At 41.3% G+C, this 27,387-nt stretch overlaps 1 protein-coding gene across 2 annotated transcripts in view; it reads left to right on the top strand.

Annotated features, from left to right (window-relative positions):
* Nucleotides 1–26,387, top strand: part of htr1d (5-hydroxytryptamine (serotonin) receptor 1D, G protein-coupled) — a 40,733-nt gene extending 14,346 nt beyond the window's left edge. The window contains exons 2-3 of one of the 2 annotated variants that reach the window (XM_078175079.1): nucleotides 15,669–15,788; nucleotides 23,876–26,387. In XM_078175079.1, coding sequence (XP_078031205.1) covers nucleotides 24,780–25,925 — 1,146 coding nt within the window. In that variant the 5' untranslated portion in view covers nucleotides 15,669–15,788; nucleotides 23,876–24,779 and the 3' untranslated portion in view covers nucleotides 25,926–26,387. The remainder of the gene's footprint in view (nucleotides 1–15,668; nucleotides 15,789–23,875) is intronic. The other variant, XM_033642123.2, reaches the window with a different exon arrangement.
* The last annotated feature ends 1,000 nt before the right edge of the window (nucleotides 26,388–27,387 follow it).

Raw genomic sequence — 27,387 nt, forward strand, 5'->3', positions numbered from 1 at the left:
GAACGCCATTACAGGCAGTAGGATGAGGAGGAGGGACATTATTTTTTATTTCAGACTTTCTCATGTACTTATTTCAGAATACAGTGACAGTTTGAGAAAATACAACACGCCATTTTTAGAAAAGTTACCAACTGTAGCTTTAAGAGAATTTGTGGCCTCTGCCAATTTTCTGTATTTAGGGGTATTATCCAGACTCATCCTCTGATGCACCATCAGTGTAATGAATATCTCCCTGACTGTGACATGACTGACTCTATTATCTGTCATGGACTGCTCATGTTAAATCACACCCTCTTTATTTCTGTCACTGTATATGACTCTGCTCTGATGACGCATCACTGACAGCAGAGTTGTTTTAGCGTCAGATTTATCCTGTTTCTATCTGCTGACTTCTCAAAAGCAGGACTTGTGAAATTTTTGTGAATTCTTTTTACTTTAGTAACAACATTTCTTTTTTGTGGATGAAATGTGCCCACACTCAACGCACTGCCAGCCTTATATGACAATTTCAGGGGAGTCTAATTAAATCTTACAAAGGCTTGAGTCATAGCTCTTTGCTAACCAGTTAGTGCACTAATAGAAGTGTTAAGAGTTGTAAAACAGGTGCACAATGTGAAATGACACAATAACAAGGATGGAGAACCCCAATAAAAAAACATCCTATTTACTCTGCACTTTCATCCTGATATGTCGCCCCTGAGTTCCGGTGTTTTAAGACTCAGGTTGAAATGTTGCACCTGACAGACAACATTAAACTAAGCCAGTATGAGTGGAGTTGGTTATCACTGGAGGATTTTTGAAATTTCTCAGGACTCTGTCTCCTTTGTTGAGCACATTAGCATAAAACACAGAGGTCTGAAAGTCTCCTGCATCTTCTCTTGAGTTATATTTCAGACAATCCTCTGAACACAAAGTTGAAAGCGCCCCTCTGTCATTTTTTAAAAGTAGTTGGTCGTGTTAATTGACAGCTCCGTCTTGCTTTCAGAAACTTGACTCTAATTTTGTTGGACACTTCTCCCAAATTCAGAGTCAAGATGTCCGAGTGTCTGTTCTCTTTGCTCTCAAATGGTCTTCCACACAATTTATCTGGAGATCTGCAGTGCTATATGGGTCTATCCTGCTTAATTGACAATAAAATCAATACGCCATCTCCATAAAAGTTGTCTGTGCAGCACTCACCAACTAGCCTTTACTGCCCATTTGCAGAAATATTCAAAACCAATTGAAGACACAGAGGTCATATTTTTGACTAAGTTCATAAGAAGAGTTGTCAAAGTTTAGACTTTTTAATAAACTCGACAAAGCCAAAAACTGTTTTCAAGGAAAATACACTGTAGTTTTAAATTCTTCTGAACCAATTTACATGTCACATGTCAGCAAATTTCAAGCACAAAGGCATTTCAAAGAGATTTAAATAAGGCATAAAAACACACATAAAAAAAGAAACTGGAAAAACTATGAAGAGTAAAATAAAATAAGACAGACAATAAATGCAGCTTCGGTACTGTTACAGTGCATAAAGACAGCTCAGAAAACGCTGGCATTATACTTCTCTGCAAACAATTACATGACATTTGCACGTTTCATATGTAACATATTAACGTCTCTAAACTGGCACAATATAAAGGCTGACTTTGTCATTGAGTGAAGTGGAGGGGATGTTGGATGGCGTGTCACCTAAATGAGGTGTTGGCCAAGCTGCAGACTACTGTACACTGTTCAAGACCAATAAAGAACAAAAGTGTTTTTTTTAGCAAGTAGTTGCAATGTTTCCATCCAGTTTTTAGGCTCCAAAAATGAGGGTTTTGTAGCAACCCTTGGGCGGGGACTGTATCTTGAAAAGCCGTTGCCAGGATCACGCCCCCCAGATCAGGTATTTTAAGCCAAAACATGGTCTTTTCCCTACCATACAACACATTCTCCCTCCAACCTTGTGACATATCGACGTTTGGTCATGGACTTTTGACGTCTACACATGACGGGTGTGGTAGCCTGGGTGTGTCTGTTGCTGATGACTTCATCTTGTTACAGACATTGTGCCTTTTCAAAATACACTTTAGTTTTCACAGTTTGCATACATACTCTTTCAAAATAAACATGCTACATCTGTACAACACCAACACCAATTGACACTTTTTTCCTTCAACAACAAACACACGTACTTACGTTTAGCCAACACATACATATGGTTAGGTTTAGGCAACAAGAGCACGTGGTTAGGTTTAGAGAAACACAACGGGGTTTGGCTTAACATTCATACGGGAAGCAAACACCAGCCTCCTGGGTGAAAGTCTGTGATTGTCGGATCCATCAACCACCCTTACCACTAGGGCATTAACAGAAAAGTCGATTTGTCGACGTGTCGACGTCAGTGGCACAAGTCGACACCCCCCGGGAGGAGTCGACAAGTCGTGTGTTTTTTCCCCCTTTCTCTCTCTCTCTGTGTGCTTGTGTAGGGAATGCAATCGCTGCCTCTGATTGGCTTACGCTGATACTTTATCCTTGACTAAGTGAACATACTCGGGTGTACTATAAGCGGAGCAGACTCCAAGAGGAATGTCCGCAGTCATTCGGGCTTTCATAGTCGAGCACACTTCCGTGTTGTAATTTCCTGTAAAAATGTCCGTGAATAATCCCTGCGATGTGAAAAATACATACCGAGCAGTCACTGGTGCGCGCGGTCGTAAAATCTGAGCTTTGCGCGCACAGGGCTTGCGGACGTCCGCTTTGAGTCCGCGTGGACCTTCGCAGAGTCCGTTCCGCGTACGTTCCGCCCAAGTATGTTCGGGCCTGACAGACACACATCACATGTGTGGAGATAGTTCACTTTCCTCCGCTGTGTCAACGTGATGACGTCATAAAATTACTTGTCGACTCAACTTCGACTTTATTGACAGAAAATTCGACCTGAAAAAAGTCAAAGTCGTTAATGCCCTACTTACCACCCACTGTACTTGGACTTTTCGCCCCCTTTACTTATGTTGTTGTCCTGCTGTGTTTCCCTCTGACGCCATCGAGCACTGTTACACATTGACGTATCATCCTGACTTGAAAGGATGGCTTTTTTCATTGGTGTCTGATGTGGAGGTCACTGCCCAAGCAGTGTATTCAATGGCTTTGGAATGAGACCAGCTTTAGCCATAACCAAGTGGTTTCTGTGCCTAAACCTAACACATTGTTGTTGAAATGTATAGATTGAATATATCCACTATACATTCAATAATTCATTCATTTTCCGTAACCACTTATCCTGTTGGGGGTCATGGGGGGCTGGAGCCTATCCCAGCTAACATTGGCCGAGATTTGGGGTACACCCTGGACAGGTCACCAGACTATCACAGGGCTGACACACAGAGACAAACAACCATTCACGCTCAAATTCACACCTACGGACAATTTAGAGTCACCAGTTAACCTGCATGTCTTTGGACTGTGGGAGGAAGCTGGAGTACCTGGAGAAAACCCATGCTGACACAGGGAGAACATGCAAACTCCACACAGAAGGGCTCCTCCACTCTGGGTTCGAACCAGGAGCCCTCTTGCTGTGAGGTGACAATGCTAACTGCCGACAATAAAGTGCATATGTAAGGAATCTGTGGTTTGCAGAAACCTTTTTTCTGGCGACTAGGCAGAAAACAGAAAATGTGATCAAGGAAATCAAATCTTTTCAGCCACCTATATTCTTGACTGTAAACCTTTAAAACAGTAATTAATCTGTGTTTCTATAACAGTTCCTCTTAGCGTTAATTTATATGAAAACCCTAATGAGAGCACTTCGTCTCCAGCTGATATTGCTTTCTAACAACATTTCTAAGTTATTCATGTCTCGTTTTAGAGCTTTAGATACAGCACACAGCAGGCAAGTTTTAAAAACCTAATTACCTTCTGATGTCAGTAAACGCTGGCTTATTGTTAAATGTTAATCCTCTGACAATACTCCCAATTTTAATTGAATGCCTGGAGTTATAACTATCATCTGTGCTGCGCACACAAAACACAGAAGTGTGTGTACTTGGCACAAACCACACAGTGGGTCGATAAGATTGTACGCAAGCTGCACAAGATCGAATCAACCCACATGTGAACGTCTCTGCTGAGATCTGCACTGGATCATCTGCTGCTGTAGCTACAGAACAATCTCTCACCGCTGTGGCTCATCTTCCTCACAACATACACAGCACTGCGGGGCTCAATTCATGGTCCAATTTCAGTGCACATGCTAACCCTTGGCCATGTGGATCTTAATTTTTTATTTCATTGCCATGTTGATGAGACTCAACTATTTCTCCTGAAGAGCTCTGCCTCTATTACCAAGACTTCTAAGAAATCCCTGAAACCACCTCTCTTTGGTGTGAAGTATCTCTACTTGTGTTGCCTGCCACATTAAATAATGCAGACTATCTACTAATGAGTGCATGAAAATGAACAGGCACAGAATTCTGCTGTCTTCAGGGTCAAAAGTTACTCTTTCATGGGTGTAACGGAAGAGACAAAACCCTAAACAACTTTTTTCAGCACGAAATTTGATGGCTGTTTCTGATCTGACTAAAACCTTAAGAAAAGTGAGTCATTATTTTACGTTTTATAAAAGCTGTACAACAGCAGCATGCAAAGATTGTCTTTGGCGACTTTTTTGAGGCACCTTTTTTTAAATAAGCTTTATGCAGAGTAATTTATAGGGATACTTTGCCCATTTTCAATCAGTTTTGTATCAGTTAGGTGGGTAGTATGTGTAAATGAACTACGAACTTCCTTCAATCTTACCAGCACCCAGATCTCCCTGCTCAACCCTCTGCTCAAGTACACCAGCCATTTGGTAGATTTCAGCTGGCTTTAGGGCTGTTCCTCACACTAGGAAATTTAAGGTAATGATAACAGGGTTTTTTTTTTTACTTTATGTTCTTGATATTTAGACGTAAAATTTGTTTTAGCTCATTTCTGTGTAATTCCTCACACTTCATATTGCGAAAAGTTGACCAGTAAAATTCAACTCATTGTGTACCTACTATCAAGTGTATGTAGTGATGATAAGGGACTTTATTGATGATAATAAAGTTGTTTATTGTGTTGGTTTGTTGGTAGTCAGTGTTGCCTGATCACCTGGAATCCTGCATCTTGGCTAACTTTACATTAAAGGGAGTCTTTGCTGATTTTTAACCAGCATTGTCTCATAATATTTGGGGTAGTATGTGCAAATGAAACTTACCAAGGCCTAGCCTGGCCTAGAAAGATTTTGAGTTTCCCCTCACCGTTACACCCTTCCTACCCAAGGGGCGGCACTAACTGAGGCATATTAAATGCCAGCGCACGCAATTGGATAGCACGATAGCCAATCAGAGCAAAAAACAAGGTGACGTATTCATTGCACTAAGCCCCATTGGTTTGCCAACCAGTGGGGCTAACTGATATATTATGCTTTTGCCGTATCCCGTCGGCAAAACGGCAAAAACTTCCTTCCTGGAAACAAAGGCTTCTAGGGCAGTCTTCTGTTCCTCTCTCAAGGAAAAAGCTAAGTGTAGTTGGCTTAGCGTTTCTTCCAAAGCTAAATTGAATGGACGTGGTCCTTTGGCAGCTGCCATCTTGGCTGTTTACTTTTCGACTCCTATGGTGCAGCGCTGTCTTCATCATGTTACGCCCGCCCAGAACCCACCTCTGTCAGATAGACTGATCTGATTGGTCCGATGGCGATTCACCGGGCTCTGCTCGTCGGGGCCAGATCCCCGTGCAGAGCAAATTTGAATTTGCTAGGAGTGGGGCATCTGGATTTCCAGGTTAACCAAGGCCCACATCTCCCTGTTCATCTCTCAGCTCAAATCCACTGGATGATCCGCCACATGTTTTTGCTGGCTCTAGAGCTGTCACTCGACCCACAGATTTTATTTCCTCATTTTTAATGACTTCCACCCCAAACACAAAGAGAATAGAAGTGGCTCAAGAGAGAGACCTTCCCCTCTCTCTGTTTCTCTTACTCTCAGAACAAACTCCGTTAAAATGGTAAAACAAGGCAGTGCTGATCAAATATAAACCAACCACTGTAATGCTTGTTTCTCAACTAAAAGGTCTTCAGAAACAGTTTTAGTGCACTGTTTGGCTGTAATATGAGAATTTGTGAACAGGAAATGGTGCCATATTGTTTCCTGTATTGTAAATTGGATGCTAAAAAAATGACAATGGTAAAACTGAGCAGTGCTGATAAAATATGAACCAAAAATCTGTTACTGGGTTGCCTATATCTCACCTCAAATGTGTTCAGACACATATGTTACAGTACTGTTCAACTGTAACTTGAGAACATTTGTTACCAGCCGGACACCATATGCTTTTTTGTGTCAAAACAGACAAGCTTGCAGGAGCATTTATTCGTCCGGTGCGGCGCAGTGCAATCTGGTAGTTGTAGGTTTTCTGCCTGTTGAGCAAAGGTGAATGCCACAGCCCTTTTGCTCAGTTTTCTCTGCAGGTAACGCCATTTTCAAAAGTATTTGCATCTTTCTACTGCATAGACTGCCCAATTTTATGAAGAGACCATCTTTCCAGCAGTGAAATACTTCCTTAAGTGTTAAGAAAGGGCTTTATAGCAACTACTGAATCATAGTAAAGAACAAACACAGAGTCAGACTTTTTTTTGCAGCTCATCCTATTATATAACATTATGGCCCTGTCCTGTGAGGACCTGTCCTAAAGCTAGCGCTAACACCCTGTATATTTCACTTTACATTGTGCTCACGTGGGGAATTTTTCAGTATTGGAGTATCAGTTGGTTTCTTGCTCAAGCTTAAGCTTAATCAAGCTGCCATCTATAGTGTGCGGTGCTCCCAGAAGAGCTCATTACATTTAATTTTCTTTTTACTGAAACAGTAATCAGTAATTGATTCACCAGCCAGTAGTCAAACCAGTTTAGGACACATCTGAGCTGGTTTTAGTATTCGACTCTTATCATCTTTGCTCGTTCAATATTTCTTCCTTGATATATTCATTTTCACTCCCCTTCTAATATATTCCGTACATCTTTATGTAAAACAGTTTGTACCTTGTTATTTTTAGTCATGTGCTCTCCTTCTTCTCCTTCTCTACATTCTTTGTACATCACTTTCTGTCAATCTGGGCAAACTAAACTTCTAATAGGCCTTTCATGTTGTCCTCTTCAGCGCTCTCATCAAACATCCACTGTTGCCTCCTGGATGGATCATTGTTTCCCACCTCTGTTGCACTGCTGCCCCTTCACTTTTATGACTCAGATACTCAAAACATAGAGGATAAAGATAAAAGCCCTCCTGTTTGCCATCATCCATTCGCTGAATTCCAACCGCAGAGCTTCGTTTATTTGGATATATTGTTATTGTTGGTCAAATGACGTTTGCGTAATTGTTCCCATCATGGCATCCATAGAAACACTGCGGGGCTTTGGTAGGCCGGTGTTTCTGTTAGACATGGTAACTGTTTTTTAATGTTATTTAAACCATATTGAAATTTTGGGGCAGAAAAAAAGGGGAAAAAACAGCAGGACAAAGAGAAACAGGCAGAGACTGGATGACTTATTTTCTAATGTACTTTCTAAGTGAATATCTGTCTGTGGCTCTGCAGTGATGCTCACACAACTACATGTTTACGCTTGAGTCTGTAACACTCGATGATAAGGGTACATATCATATACTTAAATAATTCATGACTCATGGTGATTAAATGAAGGATGTATCATGACTTCCTATTGCTCACCATTAACAAATGAGCAAAGTCACTTTGACTTTATTTGATGAGTTAATAGATCATCAATGAAAGAATGTATATTTAAAGTTACTTCAAACATTTACTGATATGCGACCAGGTTTAGCTGGAACTCAAGTTCATTTCAGACCAATGTAGTTGGTCAGCCTCTCTGAAAGCTACTCCTGCAGCACTGATGATTACTCATTAGACAGGTCATTGTGATTTGGGAGTCAGGTTTCTGCTCCTCAGAGTTGATCTCATCTAATTAGTTGTACCAGCTGATGGATTCATCACACCTGGTAGTAATCTGTCTGTGTCTGTAGTCCTTTTTAAATAGGAATTGTGCAAATTTGCAGGAAAGCCCAATCAGTCTTTTTTCAGCATTGGCAGTATAAAAACAAAATAGGGGAGTGTGGCAAAATGCCGCCTGCCTACTTTTGTTTATACAGAATGTGCCTTTTTCGGGGCAATTGGGGGCGTGAGCAAGTTACAAAACGTGTAGCTCAACGTGTGACGGAAACAGTGACGTGGGAGGGAAGTCCTTTGGCGATTCTCTCGTAAGTCGGCCCGTCCTTCACCGTCCCCGTCATCTGACAGTTAATGGCCTCTTTGTTTGCGAGGGCAAGGAGGGCGCGTAATTCCTTGTCTCCGCAGTTGCTCATCTTTACAGTGTCTGTCAGGTTTGTGTTTCCCTCTTGCTACTAGCTGCTCACTAATTCCTGCTATCAGTTGTGTCCTGTTTATCCACCGCCAGTGGGTCGCACATGCAGCATCATCAACAGCTCCTCCCACAAGTCATCAACAGCCCCTCCCGTTTGCAGAAGGCCGCCTCACTCTGTTTAAACTAAAAGGGTTCCGCCAATATGACTACCCCTACGCGGTGGAAAATTGGGCACCTCGGATCAACTCGCCAATCTGCCTCTGTGTGTCTAAATGCTTGCAGCTTGCCGGCAAAACGGCCCAACATTCGCAGAAAATCTGACAGTATAAAAGGGGCTTGTATCTGCTAACATTAATGGATCATCAATGAAAGAATGTATATTTAAAGTTACTTCATACGTTAAGTGATACGCGACCAGATTAGCTGGAGCTCGAGTTCATTTCAGACCATATGCATTTGGTCAGCCTCTCTGGAAGCAACATCTACAGCACTGCCTGTTCTCACCAGTCTTCATTCAATAATGCTTTCACAAACAAAGATCACACCAATGGAGTTACAGATTGCAATTAGTTTATTGCATATAATGGTTGATGGGGATGAGGGTTGCTGGATGGGGCGATGAGGGGATGTAGGGACAGCGAAGGAAAGAAGGAAGGAAGGTGGGGGGAATGATTAGGGTTTCAGACAGGTGTACGTTGGAATCTAATGATGGTCCACTGTCAGCTGAAGGGAGGAGGGCGCAACTGAAACAGGGAAGTTGAGACAGAGTGGGGGAGTCATCTCTTCGTCTGCTCTACTGTGAATAGAGCCCACTGGTGATTCCTGAGGAAAAAGAGAGATAACAGCAAAAAGGAAACCAAAGAAAAGAGGTTTTGGGGGGAGGGATGTGAGAACGGAGCCAAGGGGAAGGAAACGGATAAAGCTCAGGAGAAACCCTGTCTCCTAGAAATTACATTTCTGTATTACTATATACAACGTATGGTGTCATAATGTGGTGACAATGTAATTGCTAACTGGATTATGTTCGCAGACATTTCTTTGAGTTAATGAAACTACATTTATGTACAGCATTGGATTCACTAGGAGGTGGTTAGGGTGGGTAGTGGACACACTAAGTAGTGCAGGAGTGTGACACAAGAATCTCAGGTTCACATCCAATGCCGGACGTAGCAGATTCAGTGCCCTAGGCGAGCTTCCTCTGGCCCCAAACACCCACTCAAAAAGAATATTATCATCTTTTTATTTAAGAGCAACAAGAGATAATGAGAAATCAACACAAATAAATAACTTAGTTAGCAAACAATGATAATAAATAAGCGATAAAAAGAATACATATGTGCAAATTTGCCACTTTCATCTTCCTTTTTCTTTTGGTACTGCGCCTTGGATGGCTTCTGCCTTTTCCTTCTGTCTTACTGTAACCCTCTCCTCATACACTTCACTTCACCACACCCATCAATGATTTAGCATGTTCTGACTGTGATGATCACTCACTGATGAACACATCAAGGTGGACTGCATACTCAGGACTAGAGTGGTGCCCCTACTACAGATCGACCGTTCTTGGATCTTTGGATCATTTTGCGCAAATGTTCGATTTTTTTTTTTTTTTTTTTAATTAAAAAAAAAGATTTGAGGGGAGGGGATTTGGCTGCTGCCTATAGGAAGATCTGTCATTGTTTGTAGTTAAGTACAGGCAACAAATGGACTTTGTTTAAGTTTTAGGAAAGATTGTGATTTCATTTAAACAAAAATGTCATAAAAAAGGCATTAATAACAATATAATGCTCTAGTCACTATGGTGTAACATTGCAACATTATCCAGTTATGTTAACAGACTTTACATTTCCCTCAAAACCACGTTTTCTGTTTGAGGTTAGTTGAAGCCTGTATAAATGTAACCTCCAGGAGACAGGACTGGCATTAGAGCAGTAACTGTACATGACCATCTACTTCCCCAAAGGCTGTAGCGAGAATATTATGTGTTAAATTATGACAAACATGTCTCACAACAAACAACACCAAGTGATTCCTTTCAAGTGGTGTATTTTGGGGCAAATGGATAATTACTTCAGTCATGTAAACAGGATTAACATGAAGAGCTCTGGCACTTAAAAGCCAGAACCAACCGAGTCTGCAACAACTTTTATGAAAATTTGCAATGCAGTTCACATCCATTTGTGCTATTTTGCAGAAACTCGCACCGTTTAAAAATGCAAGTCAGAGGGGAGAACTGTGAAATCGTTAACACTTATGCAGTAATTCATTTTTGGGAGATTAAAAATGATCTTAAAAAGTTTTTTGTGCATAGGTTTACTTTGTAAATGTAAGGTAGAGTGCACAGCTACTGTAGCTGGTTAGGCAGCTATGTTCCACACTAGTTAATATAAGGTTAAGAAAATATAGGTATGAGTATATGGCTAGATGGTGCAATAGGTACAAGAAAAGAAATGATTTGCTGAGATGAGACTTGAGCCACCCACTAACATCTGGCTTTTTTATGGGAAAGGTTACAATTGGCATTTACTTCCAGGTAAAATGACTCTACATTACTCATGGGTCAGCTTCAATCGGCAGTGATGGAAATACAACACCCAAGTGGCTGTGCTAATTTTAGACCCTTTGCCAGCATGCTATAGTGACAGATCGCCACAAAATACCGTCTGTCTCCATCCAAGCTGGGTTTGAATGTAGATCCAAATTTAGGGTGCTTTCTCACCTACGATGTTTGGTTTGGTTCAGTTGAACTCAAGTTTGTTTGCCTCCTAACTGCGGTTCATTTGGGCAGGTGTGAACACAGCAACCGCACTCGGGTGCGCGCCAAAAACAACCGGACCAAGACCCTCTTGAAGAGGCGGTCTCGGTCTGGTTACAAACGAACTCTGGTGCGGTTCGTTTGTGGTGAGAACGTGTTCCGACCTGGATCTGAACCAACTGCAGTCACATGACACATTGTTTGGGTTAAACATGAGCATGTTACAGTCCTGGAGGATTATTAATGTGCACCTCCTCCTGTACTGCCTTAATATGCACATTCAGCACATCCAATGCATCAAAACATTGTTTTCTAGTTGGAGCTGCGCCTCATTTTCAAACTGTATGGTTTGACTAAAATGAACAATGACAGCAATATAGTCCACGATGAGCAGCGCTAAAATCAACCTGCGTAGTTGTCCCTCCATTGTGACATTAGAAAGTGTCACATTTATCTTGCAAGTGTACTCTTCTTCAACGTTTTGTTTACTTACTGGATTTTTCCCACATGGAAATTCTGATCAATCAAGAGCAGCTTTCTGGCACAAGGCATTTGATCTGGTCCGCTTGTAAATGCTGCCGTGAGAACACGAACCAACTCTAGGCAATTATACAACTTTGTAAGAAAATTAGTCCCTGATTCAGACCAAAGCAAGACAACTCTAGGTCTGAAAGCAGCCTTAGTCAGCACCAACTTTGAAAGAGAGACTGAGTAACTAAGAGATTTTAAAAAAAGTGATGTAAAAAAGTAAAAAAAAAAAAAATACACATACACAGAAAGGCATACTCATCTGCAGCAGAGCGTTGTACATGGCTCTGGTCTACTGGCAATGGAAAAGGAGTCTATCACCTATTTTTGACATGTTTTCCTGTGCTTAAAACTGGCATGCACAAGCTACTTTTGGTGGAAAAAGGGTGTAAGTGGAGCTTGTTGGAGGTGATTCAGCGGCTGTGAGTCAGCATTTTCTGTGAAGCTAAAACTGGGGAAAGAAAGTTTCCAGGTGGCAAAGAATTTTGATTATAAAGATGAGGTTTCATTTTACCTGCGCTCACAACAGTAGGTGGAAAATGGATTATATTATGTGGAAAATGGCTGCAATTTTATTGTAATGGAGCAATTTTGTAAATTTTGCAAAAAATAGCGTGCAGATTAGAACAAATTGCATGCTCTCACAAATAATGCACAGGACTGCTTGATTCTGTTTTATCTGCTGTGGTCCTGCACAAGATCACACGCTTCAGGAGGGACAACCTAAAATTTATTTTTTGTTTTGTTAATTCGTAGTTAACACTAACAATGTCCTGATCGCAAGCTCTTTAATCATCTCCTTAGATTTAAACCAGATCCCCATTCGTCCTGTCTGTTTCTCCGTCTCTCTCCTCCAAACACACACACACACATTTACACACAGCCGGCTGTGACAGATAATCTCTGCATCAGCTCATCCCAGGCCCACTCTCAATGAAGGGCCTCTCAGGTGTCCTAGATTTGCACTGGACCTGTTCCACTTTCTAAGGGTCATGAACACACAGTGAGAAGTGTATTACTGTGAAGTGGTGTAAAAAACACTGGTGGGAAGCTCGTCTCTGCAGTAGGAGGCTTTGATGTGTCGATAAAGTTTATTCTAGGCAGAAACGATGATAAGAGGAACATTTGAAACAGTTTAAACATGCTGCCGTGCAACCTGTTAATATAAAGGGGGGGCTTACGTTAACAGAAAAATCCGTATTTTAATGCTAAGAGGGTAAATTGTCCTGTTTTCAACAATCTGTTCCCGTTCTATCAGCTTACAGAAGAGCTGAGATTATCCTTCCCAAACTCTATAATGAAATCTGAGGTTTGCACCCAGGGGTTTGAGCAGACCGCTGTCACTGTATCTCTGGGTAACTTGAACTCCCTCACACCCGCTTTGCAATTCATTTGCCAGCACAGGAATCAGTCACCATAAATCACCATAAACCTGAGAAGCCCCTTCAGTGTCCTCCAGTGCCTGTGGGAATTAATTGTGTTGTATTTTATGTTTGTCTATGCTTACATGTGTGTCTGTGTGTGTAGGTGGATTGTTGGAAGGATGTACATGGTGTGTGTGATTGTATATGTGCATGCTTGTGCACACGTGCGGCCCACGCAGCTTGAGAAAAGCACGCTCCCAGGCAGCTGCAAACAACAGAGATAAGACAAACCCCTGAGCCCTCGAGAAATGATGTGATTTCATTTGTTATTTATTTTTCCTGAATTGCAGCATGACATGCCAGCATGTTGCAATTCATACACGCCAACCATTCATGAAATATGTTTCCATTATTCTGCATACTGTAGCATAGTGGTGATTTATGGCCATGGACTCCATCGCTCCATTGTCTCCTTTGATTGCATGCACTTTAACCTCCAGGCTGAAGGATATCACTGCAGAAGTCATGCTGACTGTTCAAACATTCCTACTAATCTATATTTTATAGTTTCATTTTCCTACACATGATGCAGCCCAGCTATCTATAATTCATTGTCTTCATGCTGCTGAGCAAACTGCATTGTAAAAATTTATTTCGGTGGCTAATTCAAACAACAGCATCCTGACTGCATACCAACTGAAATGATAAGCAGAACGAGCCAAAGACTTTGGCAGTCCATGCTTGGCTATGGGACAGTTAAAGAGCAGTTCACCTTATTGCACCAAGTGAACAGTGAATAATATTACAGCATTAAGCAAGCAAGGGCTTTTTTTAAGTGTACATTTATACTTTAGCTGGAACAAAAGGTTATTTTGCTCTCCATAATAATAATAACGATAAGTAGATGAATATGATGTTATGCGAATATTTTAATTATTAATGCACTAAACCTTCTTAGAATCATTTATAGTTTCCTGTAGATGATAGTTTCCGATAGATAATGTTGTATTTGTGTCTTTACAAAGATTACAATGCTTTACCATCTTATTTTTGACTGATGTCAAGTCAACCATCCATTAGGAGAATATAAACTATCAATAACAATATGTAGACAAAACAGAGCAGTAAGAAATGATGCCCTTGTTTGCCTGGATCCAGACTTTGACATTTGCCCACTCCACCGAGGTCGAGTTGACTGATTCGTCTGGCATCATGACATGAAACAGCATTTTTTTGGCTTAAATAAAAACAGCCAATAAGACTCAAAATATCCTGGATATGGCCACTGCCATCTTGCGCTGGTCATGACATTTGGAGCCAGAGTCTGCGAAATAGTGATCTACATGGTGTTGAGTTCCTGCCATCTGACCAATCGTGAGCAGCACCATTAATCGCTAGCACTCGATTGGCACACAAAGCTCTTTATTGTGACGTAAAACCCTTTTTTATAGTGTCAAATGCCGAATTAAAACCAAACTTATATGAAAAATGAACACTACTGAAAAATGAACTTACATTAGTGATTAGAACTACCCAACATATTCTCTGAGTTTTTAGTTTGTCTTATATGCTAACATGAATGGGGCTGGTTTAAGGACCTATACTGCAACTAGCCACCAGGGGGCGACTGAGATGTTTTGGTTTCACTTTAGGGGGGTTGTCATGTCATTTATCTTACTGTCTATGAAACTAACAAGTAGCCATTCAGTGTCAAGCTGTTGTTTAGCATTATCAAGTGGTGCATCGGAACCAATGAGTAGTAATAACAATGGAAAGCACTGTAGACAAGATTGAAGCTGCTGTCAAGGCTGTTTAAAACCAACATGTCTTCCATGAGTCTCACTCCCAACTAATCAATTACCAATGCTTGGTCAGTGGCCCTTGTTGTGTCAGACACAACACAGAGTCACCTTTTAGCAACAGTATGGCAGCTTCTTTTGACACTTCAGGCAACAAGAAAGTGGGTATGGAATGGTTGGAAGGCTCGTAGCTTGTGTGACTTGGATCGGTTCACAGCCTTCTGCGGATATTTTATTGAAGACACAGCTTACAACAATGAGACAGCACTGTAGAGCAGTTCACCAAACATTCTTATACTCCTCCTCAGACAAACATCATACCTAACTTTCCATGTGTGTGTATGTGTGTGTTTGTGTTGTCCTGCCATTTCCCAGAACTTGTTTCACCATCCCAATGTTCGCCAGGTCACTTTGCTCTTACCATCACAATGTTTGCCAGGTTGATCTGTTCTTAGACTTCACCCCAGAGTGAGACCAATCAGGATTATTCAATTTTAGTAAACATGTTTTACTACTAACTTTATCTCGACTCTCAGACATTTCTTGGCCTTTTCGCTACCACAGTGGATGGGTCAGACAGACAACACAGTGTGCTAGTAAGTGTACTGTGCTAGTGACATATGTTAGGACGTTATATGATGTTGGTAACAAACATACCTTTTTTAACCATAACTGAATTTTTTTTAAAAACCTAACCGTGTGCTTTTGTTGCCTAAACCTAAGAAAGTGAACTTAAAATGGAGGGGGGTTTTTTTTACTTATATTCGAAGTGTTTTTTGGAAAGAAACTGTTTGGATTTAACAAGCAGAAACCATACATTTCCTGTGAAAACTAAAGTTTTTTGTTTTTTTTTTCAGACACGATGCATGTAACGAGGGTAAATTGACACACCATCCCTGAGCGTCAAAAAGTGACTTAAAAGGGTGTCATATTTTGACACACAAGCAGTGTCCACTCTTAAAACCCCAGTAAAACAGGTATGGCTAAGCATCAGTGTGGATGTAAAATGACATTCGATCAGAGATACATTGGTCTCTAGTTACTGGTTAGGGAAAATTAAATCCTCTTTCCCCACAGAAATCAGTTTGAGTGGACGCAATGTCCGACTGACGATAGAAACGATGTGTAACGAGCTGACAACTCTGTCTGATACCAGGCAACACCCTTGTTTGAAGGTGGTCTGATCACAAAATGGTCCACAACATGATTCTTTGTAAAGCAGCAATTGTCTGCTCCCATGACTCCTTCCATCACAGCATTCTTCCATTTACCCCATCATCAATCCCCAACCTCTCATTGATGTTCTTACCCCGCTTGCACACACACACACAGAGTACATCCTTGCTCACCTACCGTTTAGTGCACGCTTGAGTAAACACCAGACATTAGCTGACAGCAGAGGTAGCGATGGCTCTACCTCCTCTGAGCTAAATCAATTAGGCTATCTCCAGTGGGGCCATGCGGTGTTTGCAGGCCTGCTGGGTTCAGAGGGTATTTCTGTTTCACCCAGACCAGCAAACAGGCTGCTGCTGTACACGCTGCAGCATCTGCTTGGATTTGGCCCAAGCCTGAAAGGAATGAATTGGATTTGTAGTGAATGGTTCAGTCAGTGATATTGTATACGGCTGCAGTTCTGCTCTTCGTCAGACCCACATGAACAAACTTGTAAATTTTTGTGATTGTTTTTATCAGGATCTCAGTTACTTTTTCATTGTTTTAAAGATGATAAATGCACGTTGCACCTCATCGGGCTGAGATGATTCGCTGTATTATGATCTTCAATTTCAAAGCCAGATGTAGAAGCTAATATATTTCACGCAAACAATATACAGCCTAATTCAGGCAAGGCCTGTTCTTGATTGAAAATCTTTTTCCTCTCATCCATTCATTATGAACCTCATTACCTCATTGTGCTGTAAACCAGGCCCTTAGGAGATAAGCCCTGTCCTTGACTTGTTTGATGTGTAAACAGATAAGCTATACAGCCATCTATCATACATGCTACTGTACGTGTGTGTTTGAGTGCACCAGAAACATGTTACAGAGACTGAATACGTCCATGCTGTCCACGAGAATCCTCTTACTTCACTCACTATGTGGTGCATTCAATGTGACTGAGCAGTACTACCAAACACTCTGTGTGCTTATCAATCTCTTCTCCACTGATGCAATGAAGCGTGACTGTAAGGTTGTCATGCTGTGTAATGCTTCACCCATCAGTAGTTACAGCTATCTCTAATGCATCTGCAAGTCATGTTTTCTTCTTGGAGTCTTCAGCACATGTAAAACAAAATATATTCATTATCAGAGCAGTTTTTTAAAGGGCACTCTGTGGATTCAACATATGAATTTCAGTTAATGTGTGCAAGGAGCACTATACATAGTATACTATACTTCTGTGGTCATGAAGAGAGCTTTCAGAGTCTGGGGAAACAACCTGATGCTGTCAGAAGCAGTTCTCCCAGGGCTACTTTAGTCAGAGAAAACTTTATTTCCATATCCAGTATTGTATTTGGCAGTATTGCTCTGTTCTGGGGCCTCTCTGCCTTTCCTAGGCCTATGCAGAAAGCATCTTCTATGCGCCTCTATGGAAAGCCAAAGGCAGAGAGAGAGCACACCTCTCTGCCCTTCCATGAATCTACTTGGAAAACCTGAGGTGGAGAGCGCAAACCTCCCTGCCCTTCCATGTGCCTATATGGAAAGGCTAAGGCAGAGAGAGCAGCAGCAAAGACCCCCCGGGAACAGAACAGAGCAGCATCAATGACAAACAGGAAAGAAATTGATAAATCAGACACAGCAAAAGGAGGAGCTGGAGTGGAGGCAGGTTGCAAAGTGGCTTGCAGAGGAAGCAGCAACAGTAGGCAGGCTGGATCCCTGGATGGGATTTGCCAGTTGGTTGCATAGAAAGGAATCATGTGATCTATCAGCTGACTCACTTCCATCAATCAGCTGCTCCATCAGTTGATTGGCTGTCTGAGATCAGCTGATGTAGCTGGGATATGAGCTGAGCTTGACATCATGTCCTGCCTGAACTAACGCTATGCTCAGTTTTTCTCATATGAAATTCAGACAATACCCAGAGAGTCAAGTCCAGACATTGTCTGGAGTTTACCTTTCACACATGTAGCACGGAACAGGAGATTGTCCATGTCAGAGGCGTTCTCACCTACTGGAAATACTTTGATTGGTTGAGAAGAGAGGTGGCACGTGGGTAGAGCGTGCAGGAGGCAGGACATGATGTGGATTACAGCAGTCACGTAGCTTGTTTGTACTGTAATTTTGTAATTTGGTCATAAACAACAGAGTCCCTTGCCGGTCTTTGAATTTGTCTGACAATTTTAGCTTCAGCCCTGCATTTAATTTAGTATAAAATATCACCTTCATGCCAACAGTCTTGTCTTGTGTGTAGCCTTGGATTGGATTATACAGTTTTTATTTTGGTGTTGGACTGAGATATGTGGACACATTTCATGTTTTGGCTATAAGCAGTAGAAAACAAAATTGGTACCAAAACTGAGTTAAGTCAAGCCGAACCATGCAGTGGAAAAAAAGCCATAAGTGTTACTGTTGAGGCACTTATTGGTATGTAGGAAACTTAGCATAACAACAGTTCTCAATAATAATCCTACACAACGCAATTAAACCATAAACAGCTCCTCCACTGTTTCAACATGAAGAGCTTAACGGAATTTGAGCCTTAATAATAACCTCTTTTGCTTTAACATTGCTGTGCATGAGGAGAAAAGGGCATTTGCCTTGGTTACATTTACAGAGCAGTGCCGGACTGATGCACATTTCGGGAAACAGCATTGGATACTCACAGACAATGTATGATTTTATACTAACCATTACACCATAACAATAAAGAGCTATTCCTGTTTTGCAGCAGTATTAAAATTCATAAAAGCTGCACTGCAGATGAGCAGAGAGACCATCGTTTGTGTGGATGTTAAGCACGTGTTTGCCTGGGTGGGTACCATCAGTTCTCTGTGCCCTTTTCTTTGCTGTTAAACAGTCTGTACGTGTCTTTGATGGAGGGCAGCCAGTAGTCGACCACCCTCGCAGCCATTTGAATGTCATGGTACAGTATGAAGCAGAGGAAAAACATAAGCTTTAGATTAATGGTTTTCACATATAATGCAGGCGATTATCTCTTCTGTTGGTTTTACATCAGATCAAATAACCACTCTGCCGAAGTACTACAATAAGTACTGCTAGTGTGGCTGCAATCTTGTTAACTTAAAAATAAATCCTATCTCTCACTGTAGTCTTTATTTATATTACCGAGGACACTAATTCATGTTTTTCCCAGTCATTTAAATCAGTGAATGAAAGTTATTTTTAGGTGTGATCCATAATGTGAGCAAAGGGAGTTTTTCCTTCAATGACTCTCCGAAATCAACACCACTGAGAGCAAACATAAAGAACACACAAGGCTCCAAAATGAATTTGGATTATAAAAATGTTCATGCTCACCTGAGAGTCTATAAATGAATGTGCTAAACAGACATGGCTGTTTTCATCTACTAGTTAATATGGCTTTTTATCGTCGCAGCCAAACCACAATAATCCCTCAAGAGCCCAGCTGCCAATCAACACTTAGTTAACGGATGTGATTTGCAGAGTTGTATCAGGAACAAACATGCACTCGGAAATCAGTCTTGACACTCGTGGTGTGCCAGCAGAAGGATGTGTTAACTGTGAAAAAGCAAACATTTGTAATTACTGTGGCAAACACCATTGCTTGTTTTTTTCTGCAGCTCTGTTCCTTAATATTCGAACATCACTTCATAGCTTGTTGATGTGTGAAATAAAAACAGTTCTGAGAAAATAATTTAACAGCTGTAGAAACCTTATTCCAGTAATCAAATCTTGTATTTCTATCCCAAATCCATTTCTATTTTAACTGTACTAAATCCACCTCTTGTAAACACCTCAGAAGATTTTTTTGGGCATAACATTTATAAAAAAAAAACACACTTCAGTAAAGCCTTTACCGTTTGTCAAAAAGCTGATTAAAGGAATATTTAACCAACAAAATGATCATTTGTATATGAATTATTCACCTTGTGTTACACTGAATTTGCAAAAAGAAAACTTGAGCATTGAGCATAGCGTTAGTTCAGCCAGAACACTATGTCAAGCTCAGCTCCCATCCCAGGTACATCAGCTGATCTCAAACAGCAAATCAACTGATGGATCAGCTGATTGATTGAAAGGAGTCAGCTGATAGATCACATGATTCCTCTCAATGCAACAAATTTGCAAATTTCATTCAGGCCTACTGTTGCTGCTTCCTCTGCAAGCTGCTTTGCAACCCACCCCAGCTCCTCCTTTTGCTGTGTCTGACTATCAGTGTCATAGATGTTTGTCATTGATGTTGGCTCTGTTCTGTTCCCGGGGGTCTTTGCTGCTGCTCTTCCTGCCTTAGGCTTTCCATGTAGGCGCATGGAAGGGCAGGGAGGTTTGCTCTCTCTGCCTCAGGTTTTCCTTGTTTGCACGTGGAAGGGCAGAAAGGTGTGTGCTCTCTGCCTTGGGCTTTTCATGTAAGCGTGTGGAAGTCGCAGAGAGGCCCCAGTACAGAGCCATACCACCAAATATAATACTGCAAATGGAAATAGCTTTCTTTGACTAAAGTGTTCCTGACTGAAACTTGTTTTTCTGAAGTCATAGGGGACCAGGATTAACAAAAGCAAAACTATGTCAAAGCATTCCTTCACAAGCTTTCACAAAACTTGTGCAATGTAATCTAGGTCTCATTTATCGAGTTTAGTTCAGTCAAAAAAGTAATTTTACCTCGCTGGACACGGGAGCTGCTGGTCTTCCACTGCCTCCATCTGTAGTTTGTTTGTGTTACTGCGTGACTTGATGTTTTAAAGGATTAGTTTAGATTCACAAAGTCATACAATAACAACAAACAACAAACAAACTATAGAATGCAATTTCTGAAGAAATTGCGGATGTGAATGCTGATGCTGAATAGGTGACGCTTCACTGCAATGCTGGCTTGGAATTTGAATAATACCATGAATGTATGAATGATGTGGAATATTTTAAGGTTGTTTGAAAAGCTGATGCTACACTGCAATAATGTGTAAGAAGAGGTGAATGATCAAGGCGGTGGTAGACCAACAACTCCTGAGGTGAAACTGTTGTTTTTGTCAGTAGAGTCTGGCTTTGAAGTGAGCATAGATTTAGAGTTTCACTTTTAGTTCACTTTAAGTTCAACTCCATGTCTGAAAGGGCTGTGTGTTTTGGAAGTACTGAACATGTGACTGGATAGATGAGACCTGGATTATACTGCATAAATTGTGTAAGAATTTGTAAACACATCTTTTGATATAGTTTTTCTGTTGTCACCTTTGACTTCTCAACAGTCTCAACAGTATTTGATCTGTGAGTTGTGAAACAGTGACAAGTAGCCCTAGCAGTCATGACCTGAGTCCATTAAATGTGTCACTTAATATACCATATGTTTTTCACTCTTTCCTCTGAATTAAAGTGGTCAGTATCCATGCTGCCGCTCTTCAATAATAAATTAAAGCAAACCTAACATATAGAAGGAAAGCTGGAGGGGGGGAATGTGATGATTAGTCCACATCCCCACTGTGGCATAAAACCACATTTCCACATTTCAGTTCTTATCTCTTTCATTCTACTTGAAAGGAAGTCAGCTCGCAACATGGTCAGTCTCTCTTTGTATTTCTGAGAACCATTATCAGTGAATGTGAAGAAAGTCGAGTTAATTTTTCACATGACCAAAAGTTTATATGGGGTCCTCTCAGTGAGAGAAAAACACTTTGTGTGCTTAAACAAAAAATGTAATTCATGACAAAAAATATTTTTTTTCTTTTGTCTTCTTTGTCAGCGTAGTACAATATCATTTTCTCAAATCATGTGCAATACTACTTTTTGTTGTTATATCATACACAATATAGCATTGATTATTAGGTGCAGTCTGTTTTTTCAACCATTTTAGTTCATTTCTAGTAACTCTTGTACTTATCTTACTCCTATTGTTTTTCTGTTAGGCACTGGTTTTGCTTTTTCTCCTTGAATATACTTATTAGCGTATATATTTTTAGATTTTGCCAGATATTTAATATTCTGTTGTTTCTAAAAATGGGCCCAGTGAGTGACCCTGACCTGGAAAACCCACTGGTTGTTATGGTTGTTAGTGGTTGTGAACGTTAAATTGTGGTTACTGTACTTTACTGTAATTTGAAGCATTCTGTGGTACAAGAATTTCTATTGAATTTAATTTTCAAATATTTATACTATAATATTTGATATATTTACCATCCAAGTAAAGTCCCAAGGGAGTCAGACTGAGATGGAAAGCTATGGTGATAGCAGTTGTAGTGCAGTGTTGGGCAGAAGCGTCAAGTAGTGACGCCACTAATTTAACTGCGTTTTCAACCCATTGTCACTCCGACCTTCGCGCATATTGATGTGCTTGGTCATGGACTTTACACATCCACATATGACGTGCAAGGTACCCTGGGTGCCTTTGGTCTTGACATTCTGGTGACACTGTGTCAAGTTCTGCCTTTTACATGCATTGTCTTCTTTCAAAATACACTTACGTTTTCACAGGTTATTTAACATTTACATACAGTCTCTTTCAAAATAAACCCTCTATGTCGGTACAATGAACGAATTGATGTTTTCTTTCCTTCAACAACAAACACACATGTTTGGGTTTAGGAAAAAAGAACAGTGTTTGGCTTTAGCATCTTACGGGACATGAACACCGCTCTCTAGGTTGACAGTCAGTGTTTGTTGGATCCATACACCACCCCTCCCGCACAACCCACTCGGACATTCGCTGCCTTAACTCTTTTCCTTGTCCCACCGTGTTTCCCCCTGACGCTGCCGTTATATATATCATATTACTGTAATGCAAGCAGCCGCGAATCATACCAACGTTAAAGGACGCCTTTTTTTGTTGGTTTCTGGCACAGCAAGTCATTGCCCAAGCGCTGGATTTTGACGACTTTGGAGTGAGACTGGGCTTGCATTCTCAGTGGCGTGGTGGCGATGTCACTACTTTCTGCGTCAAATAGCTTTTCAGTAGCGAACTAGAAAAGTAGAAAACTCTAAAATGCAGCAGACTTTGTTTTCTGTGGAGGTCTGGATAAAAATAAGGGTAATATCTAGGATAAGTAATGTGACTGATGCTACTGCCACACCGAGGCATGTAGGCAAGGAAAGCACTTCCACATCACATAGGCTACCTTTTGTTTGCTGCTTTCACTATTGGCTTTTCTTGACCCACCCTCTCTGCCTCGGATTGGCTACATTGCGCTTCTTGACGTGTCCCTCAAGTGTCTTGCCCCTTACAGTAAACAGTTCACCTGCACATTTTTTGCATACCTAATTGTTTGTCTGACAGTTTTTCTTATCACTGAGAAAATGCTGATTTGAAATAAAGTCAAAAACATAAAAGTAGCTTTGTAAGCAGCAAGCTATTTTTGCCTTTTTCTCGTAGCTTAGCTCACTACATTTCTCTGTGGATAGCTTTAGTGTAATGAAACTGGTAGCTAAGCTCACTACATTTTCCAATCTCGGAAACAAGGACGCCCCATAACTGGACTGTGAACTATTCTATCAGGGAAAGCAGTTGCTGTGGCAGAATTTAATTTATGTAACAGTAATCTGAATTTCTAAGTATTAATTGCTTTTATATTGAGAATTTACATAGATCTGATACCTTTTGTAAAACTCTGTTGTGATTAGTTTTAGTATGAATAACAGACTTTGGTGAAATGTTTTAGATTTACCTCGCCTAGGGATTTTCAGTCTTACAACAAATGAAATAAATCAACTCAATGGCTGGAGGTGTGTGGGTGTTAAGTCCGTGTATCAAGTCATAATGCTCCATTTACGGGTCGAGGTTGAGTTTACAGATTGTTCATGTGCATTTATTGCCCCTTATGTGTGGGATTTGCTATGTAGGAGGTTTGTTTGTGTATGCAAGTGTTCAGTATGGGGGAGGGGATGACGGTTAAGTTGAATACAACTAATCTCTCCTATTTTTTTCCCTTTCGTTTGTCTCACCCAGGATGCTGCAGACGAAGCTTCATGACTAAACCTTCCCAGCTATACGGACGCTACAACTGGAAGTTTAACTGACAGTGGAGAAGAGAAGCGAACACACAAGCATTTAACACCGGGAACCTGAGAAAAAGGCTTTGCTGATCACAGCATTTCAGCAAACTTCTATACAACTGCCAAAAGCTATATATGGATATCGAACAATTACCCACAGGATGGCTAGATTTTTTTATTCTTCATCTGGTTTTTGATGTGCATCATGTGACTGTAACGTCCAGGCTTTTCATTATCATCAAAGACATGAGACACAGCCAAGTTTCAGTGTAAAACCTCAATTTAGAAGGCTTCACGTGGACTCGAGAATAGATAAGAGAGAGGCAACAAGCGAACCTTGTGTATCTGTCGTCATCATCTTCCTACATGCAGCTCCCCGCTTAGCTTTATTGAAAAGGAGGAGCCCATTAAAGCATTTGATAGATAGTACGGTTTGGTCTGAAGGTGTTGGTGCCGGCTGGCTGCTGGTTGGAGATGAGATAAGAGTGTTGGGAAGAGAGAGAAAAGGAGTGCATGTCTGACAGGAGCTGAATACAAATTAGGATTCGGCTCTCCTGCAGCTACACCAGCGAGAGGATCAATATTGGAGGGGTGAAATGGACAAATTAACCGGCTTCAATTACAGCAGCATGTGATGTAGATGGAATTAGGAGTTTCGCTGAAGGTTTATTTGAAATCACAATACAAGGGAAATGAAGGAAAATAAGGAGGATAAAAGATAAGCTTCTGCAATTTGTACAGCCAGAACCAGCAGTGCCATGCCACTGTACAGCCCTCACCAGCGCCATGCCTGAACTAATGTGACGAGGCTGGTTTAAACCTCACAGAAACAAAGGTTTAACAGAAGCAAAGGCGACATGGAGCTGGATAATAGCTCACTGGACTACTTTAGCAGCAACTTCACAGAGATTCCCGACACCACAACAACACCACCCTGGAACAAGACCACGCTGCTCGGCCTCCAGATCTCCCTGTCTGCACTCCTAGCTCTCGTCACCCTGGCTACTGTGCTCTCTAACGCCTTTGTCATTGCCACCATCTTTCTAACCAGGAAGCTCCACACCCCTGCTAACTTCCTGATTGGCTCCCTCGCCGTCACAGACCTGCTGGTGTCTATTTTAGTCATGCCAATCAGCATCGTCTACACCGTCAGCAAGACCTGGTCGCTGGGGCAGATTGTTTGCGACATCTGGCTGTCGTCTGATATCACCTTCTGCACGGCCTCCATCTTGCACCTGTGTGTGATCGCATTGGACCGCTACTGGGCCATCACAGACGCGCTGGAGTACTCGAAACGCCGCACCATGCGCCGGGCAGCAGTCATGGTTGGGGTGGTGTGGGTGATCTCCATATCGATTTCCATGCCTCCACTTTTCTGGCGGCAGGCCAAAGCCCACGAGGAGCTGACAGAGTGCATGGTGAATACTGATCAGATCTCTTACACCCTATACTCCACCTTCGGCGCCTTCTACGTCCCCACAGTGCTCCTCATCATCCTCTACGGACGGATCTATGTCGCCGCCCGCTCCCGCATCTTTAAGACACCTTCTGCCTCTGGGAAACGTTTCACCACAGCACAGCTCATCCAGACCTCTGCGGGCTCTTCTCTCTGTTCTCTTAATTCTGCCTCCAACCAGGAAGCACACCTACACTCTGGCAGCGCAGGAGGAGGGGGAGGGTCGCCTCTGTTCATGAATAGTGTGAAAGTGAAGTTGGCAGACAGCGTGCTGGAGAGGAAACGTCTGTGCGCGGCTCGAGAGAGGAAAGCGACCAAGACGCTGGGCATCATCCTGGGCGCTTTCATTGTCTGTTGGCTCCCGTTCTTTGTGGGCACGCTCGTCATGGCCATATGTAAAGAGTGCTGGTTTGATCCAGTGCTTTTTGATATATTTACCTGGCTGGGATACCTGAACTCCCTCATCAATCCTGTTATCTACACCGTATTCAACGATGAGTTCAAACAGGCTTTCCAAAAACTCATTAAATTCAGACGATGCTCCTGAAAAAACGGATTAAAACTGCAGCTCTTGGAAAACGGGGGCGAAAAAGACAAAGAGAAAACAAGATAATAATAATGATAATGGAAGTACTAAATGTTCCATCTCGTAAACACATGCTAATTGTGATTTGTTTTTTATATCAAACTGCTCCGTGCCATAGCTCTTTAGATACCATATCCTTCATATAGACTTATGCATGCATGCTAAAAAAAGAATTCATTTTGACCCAGAAGAATTGTGGAACTTATCAAAGGGACACTGCTGTTATTTCTTGGACAAAAGCCGACATCAAACAAGGTTTGGTGTAACTGTATAGAAAGAGCAAACTCAGAGGGACTGGGTTTAATCCAGCGGAAATGAAAAGCCATGAAATGTATGTTGTCTTAATCTCTGTGTTATGCTGTATGCTGCTGCTCCCATATAATGTTTCTGTGGTACAGTAAAGTACTTAGAAAGACTGCAAAACTCTAGAGATTCAGTAAAACTGTCACCATATATGCAATTATATTTTAAAGTGGTGTGCGTGTGTGTGTCTGTGTGTGTGTGTCTGTGTGACTGTGTGCAAAGGTAGTTACTTTACTGTAATATATGCGTGTTTGAGGAATGGGGGATTGTCAAGTGTTTGACATTTATACATGCTATTCTCCAGCAAGGCTCGTCTCGTCGTTACAGAGACAGAAATGGAAACAGCATTTTCACTCTGCCTCTGAATTTTAAGTAACAGCCAATGCCATAGCAACAAATAAACCCTTTCAAAACTGTTATGAAATGATGCGCTCGAGCAAAAAGGACAAGGTAAGAGCAAATAATCAGAGTCCCGGCCACTCAGAGGAAATTGAGACTAATTTTTTGCCATTTAATGTGTTTGTTTTCTTCATGTAAATGCTTCTTTTACAGTTATATGAAAGAGTTTTATTGGCAGATGATTGGTACTTGCAGGAAAGGTGATTCACTGATGTTAAAATGACCATGACAAAAGATGAAATGGCTGATTTCAGTGTTTTTAATGGTGTCTTTGTGTCTTCTGGGCTTACATGGTGTAAAAAATGTCTGTAAGAGGTGGAACTCAAAGTTGACAGTGAAAATTAATCTGAATATTTGATAAAGATAAAAGATTTACTGACAAAAAAACAACTTTATTTGATAAATATAACCATCACTCTGTGTGTGCCATTTACCATGAGACAGTTGCATTTGTATGAGCGGTCAGGCCTATCATTTAACACACTGACCCTTCTCTTTCAAAAGGTACTGCAACTAGATTTCTATGGTTTCTATTTGAGCAGCTGTTGAAAATAATAAAATGTGTTAGCCAGGATCTTTAAGGAGCTCTTTACAATATTCAAATCATTAACACATCACCAATTAATTATTTGCTATTTAAAATACAGTAGAGTAACAGCGTCCTGAGCTGAGAATGAAGTCACGCTAAGTCTGTGTGTGTTGTACTCTGAGCTTCTCTGTT

The sequence above is a fragment of the Epinephelus lanceolatus genome, chromosome 15 (genome assembly GCF_041903045.1).
Source record: "Epinephelus lanceolatus isolate andai-2023 chromosome 15, ASM4190304v1, whole genome shotgun sequence".
Classification (NCBI taxonomy): Eukaryota; Metazoa; Chordata; class Actinopteri; order Perciformes; family Serranidae; genus Epinephelus; species Epinephelus lanceolatus.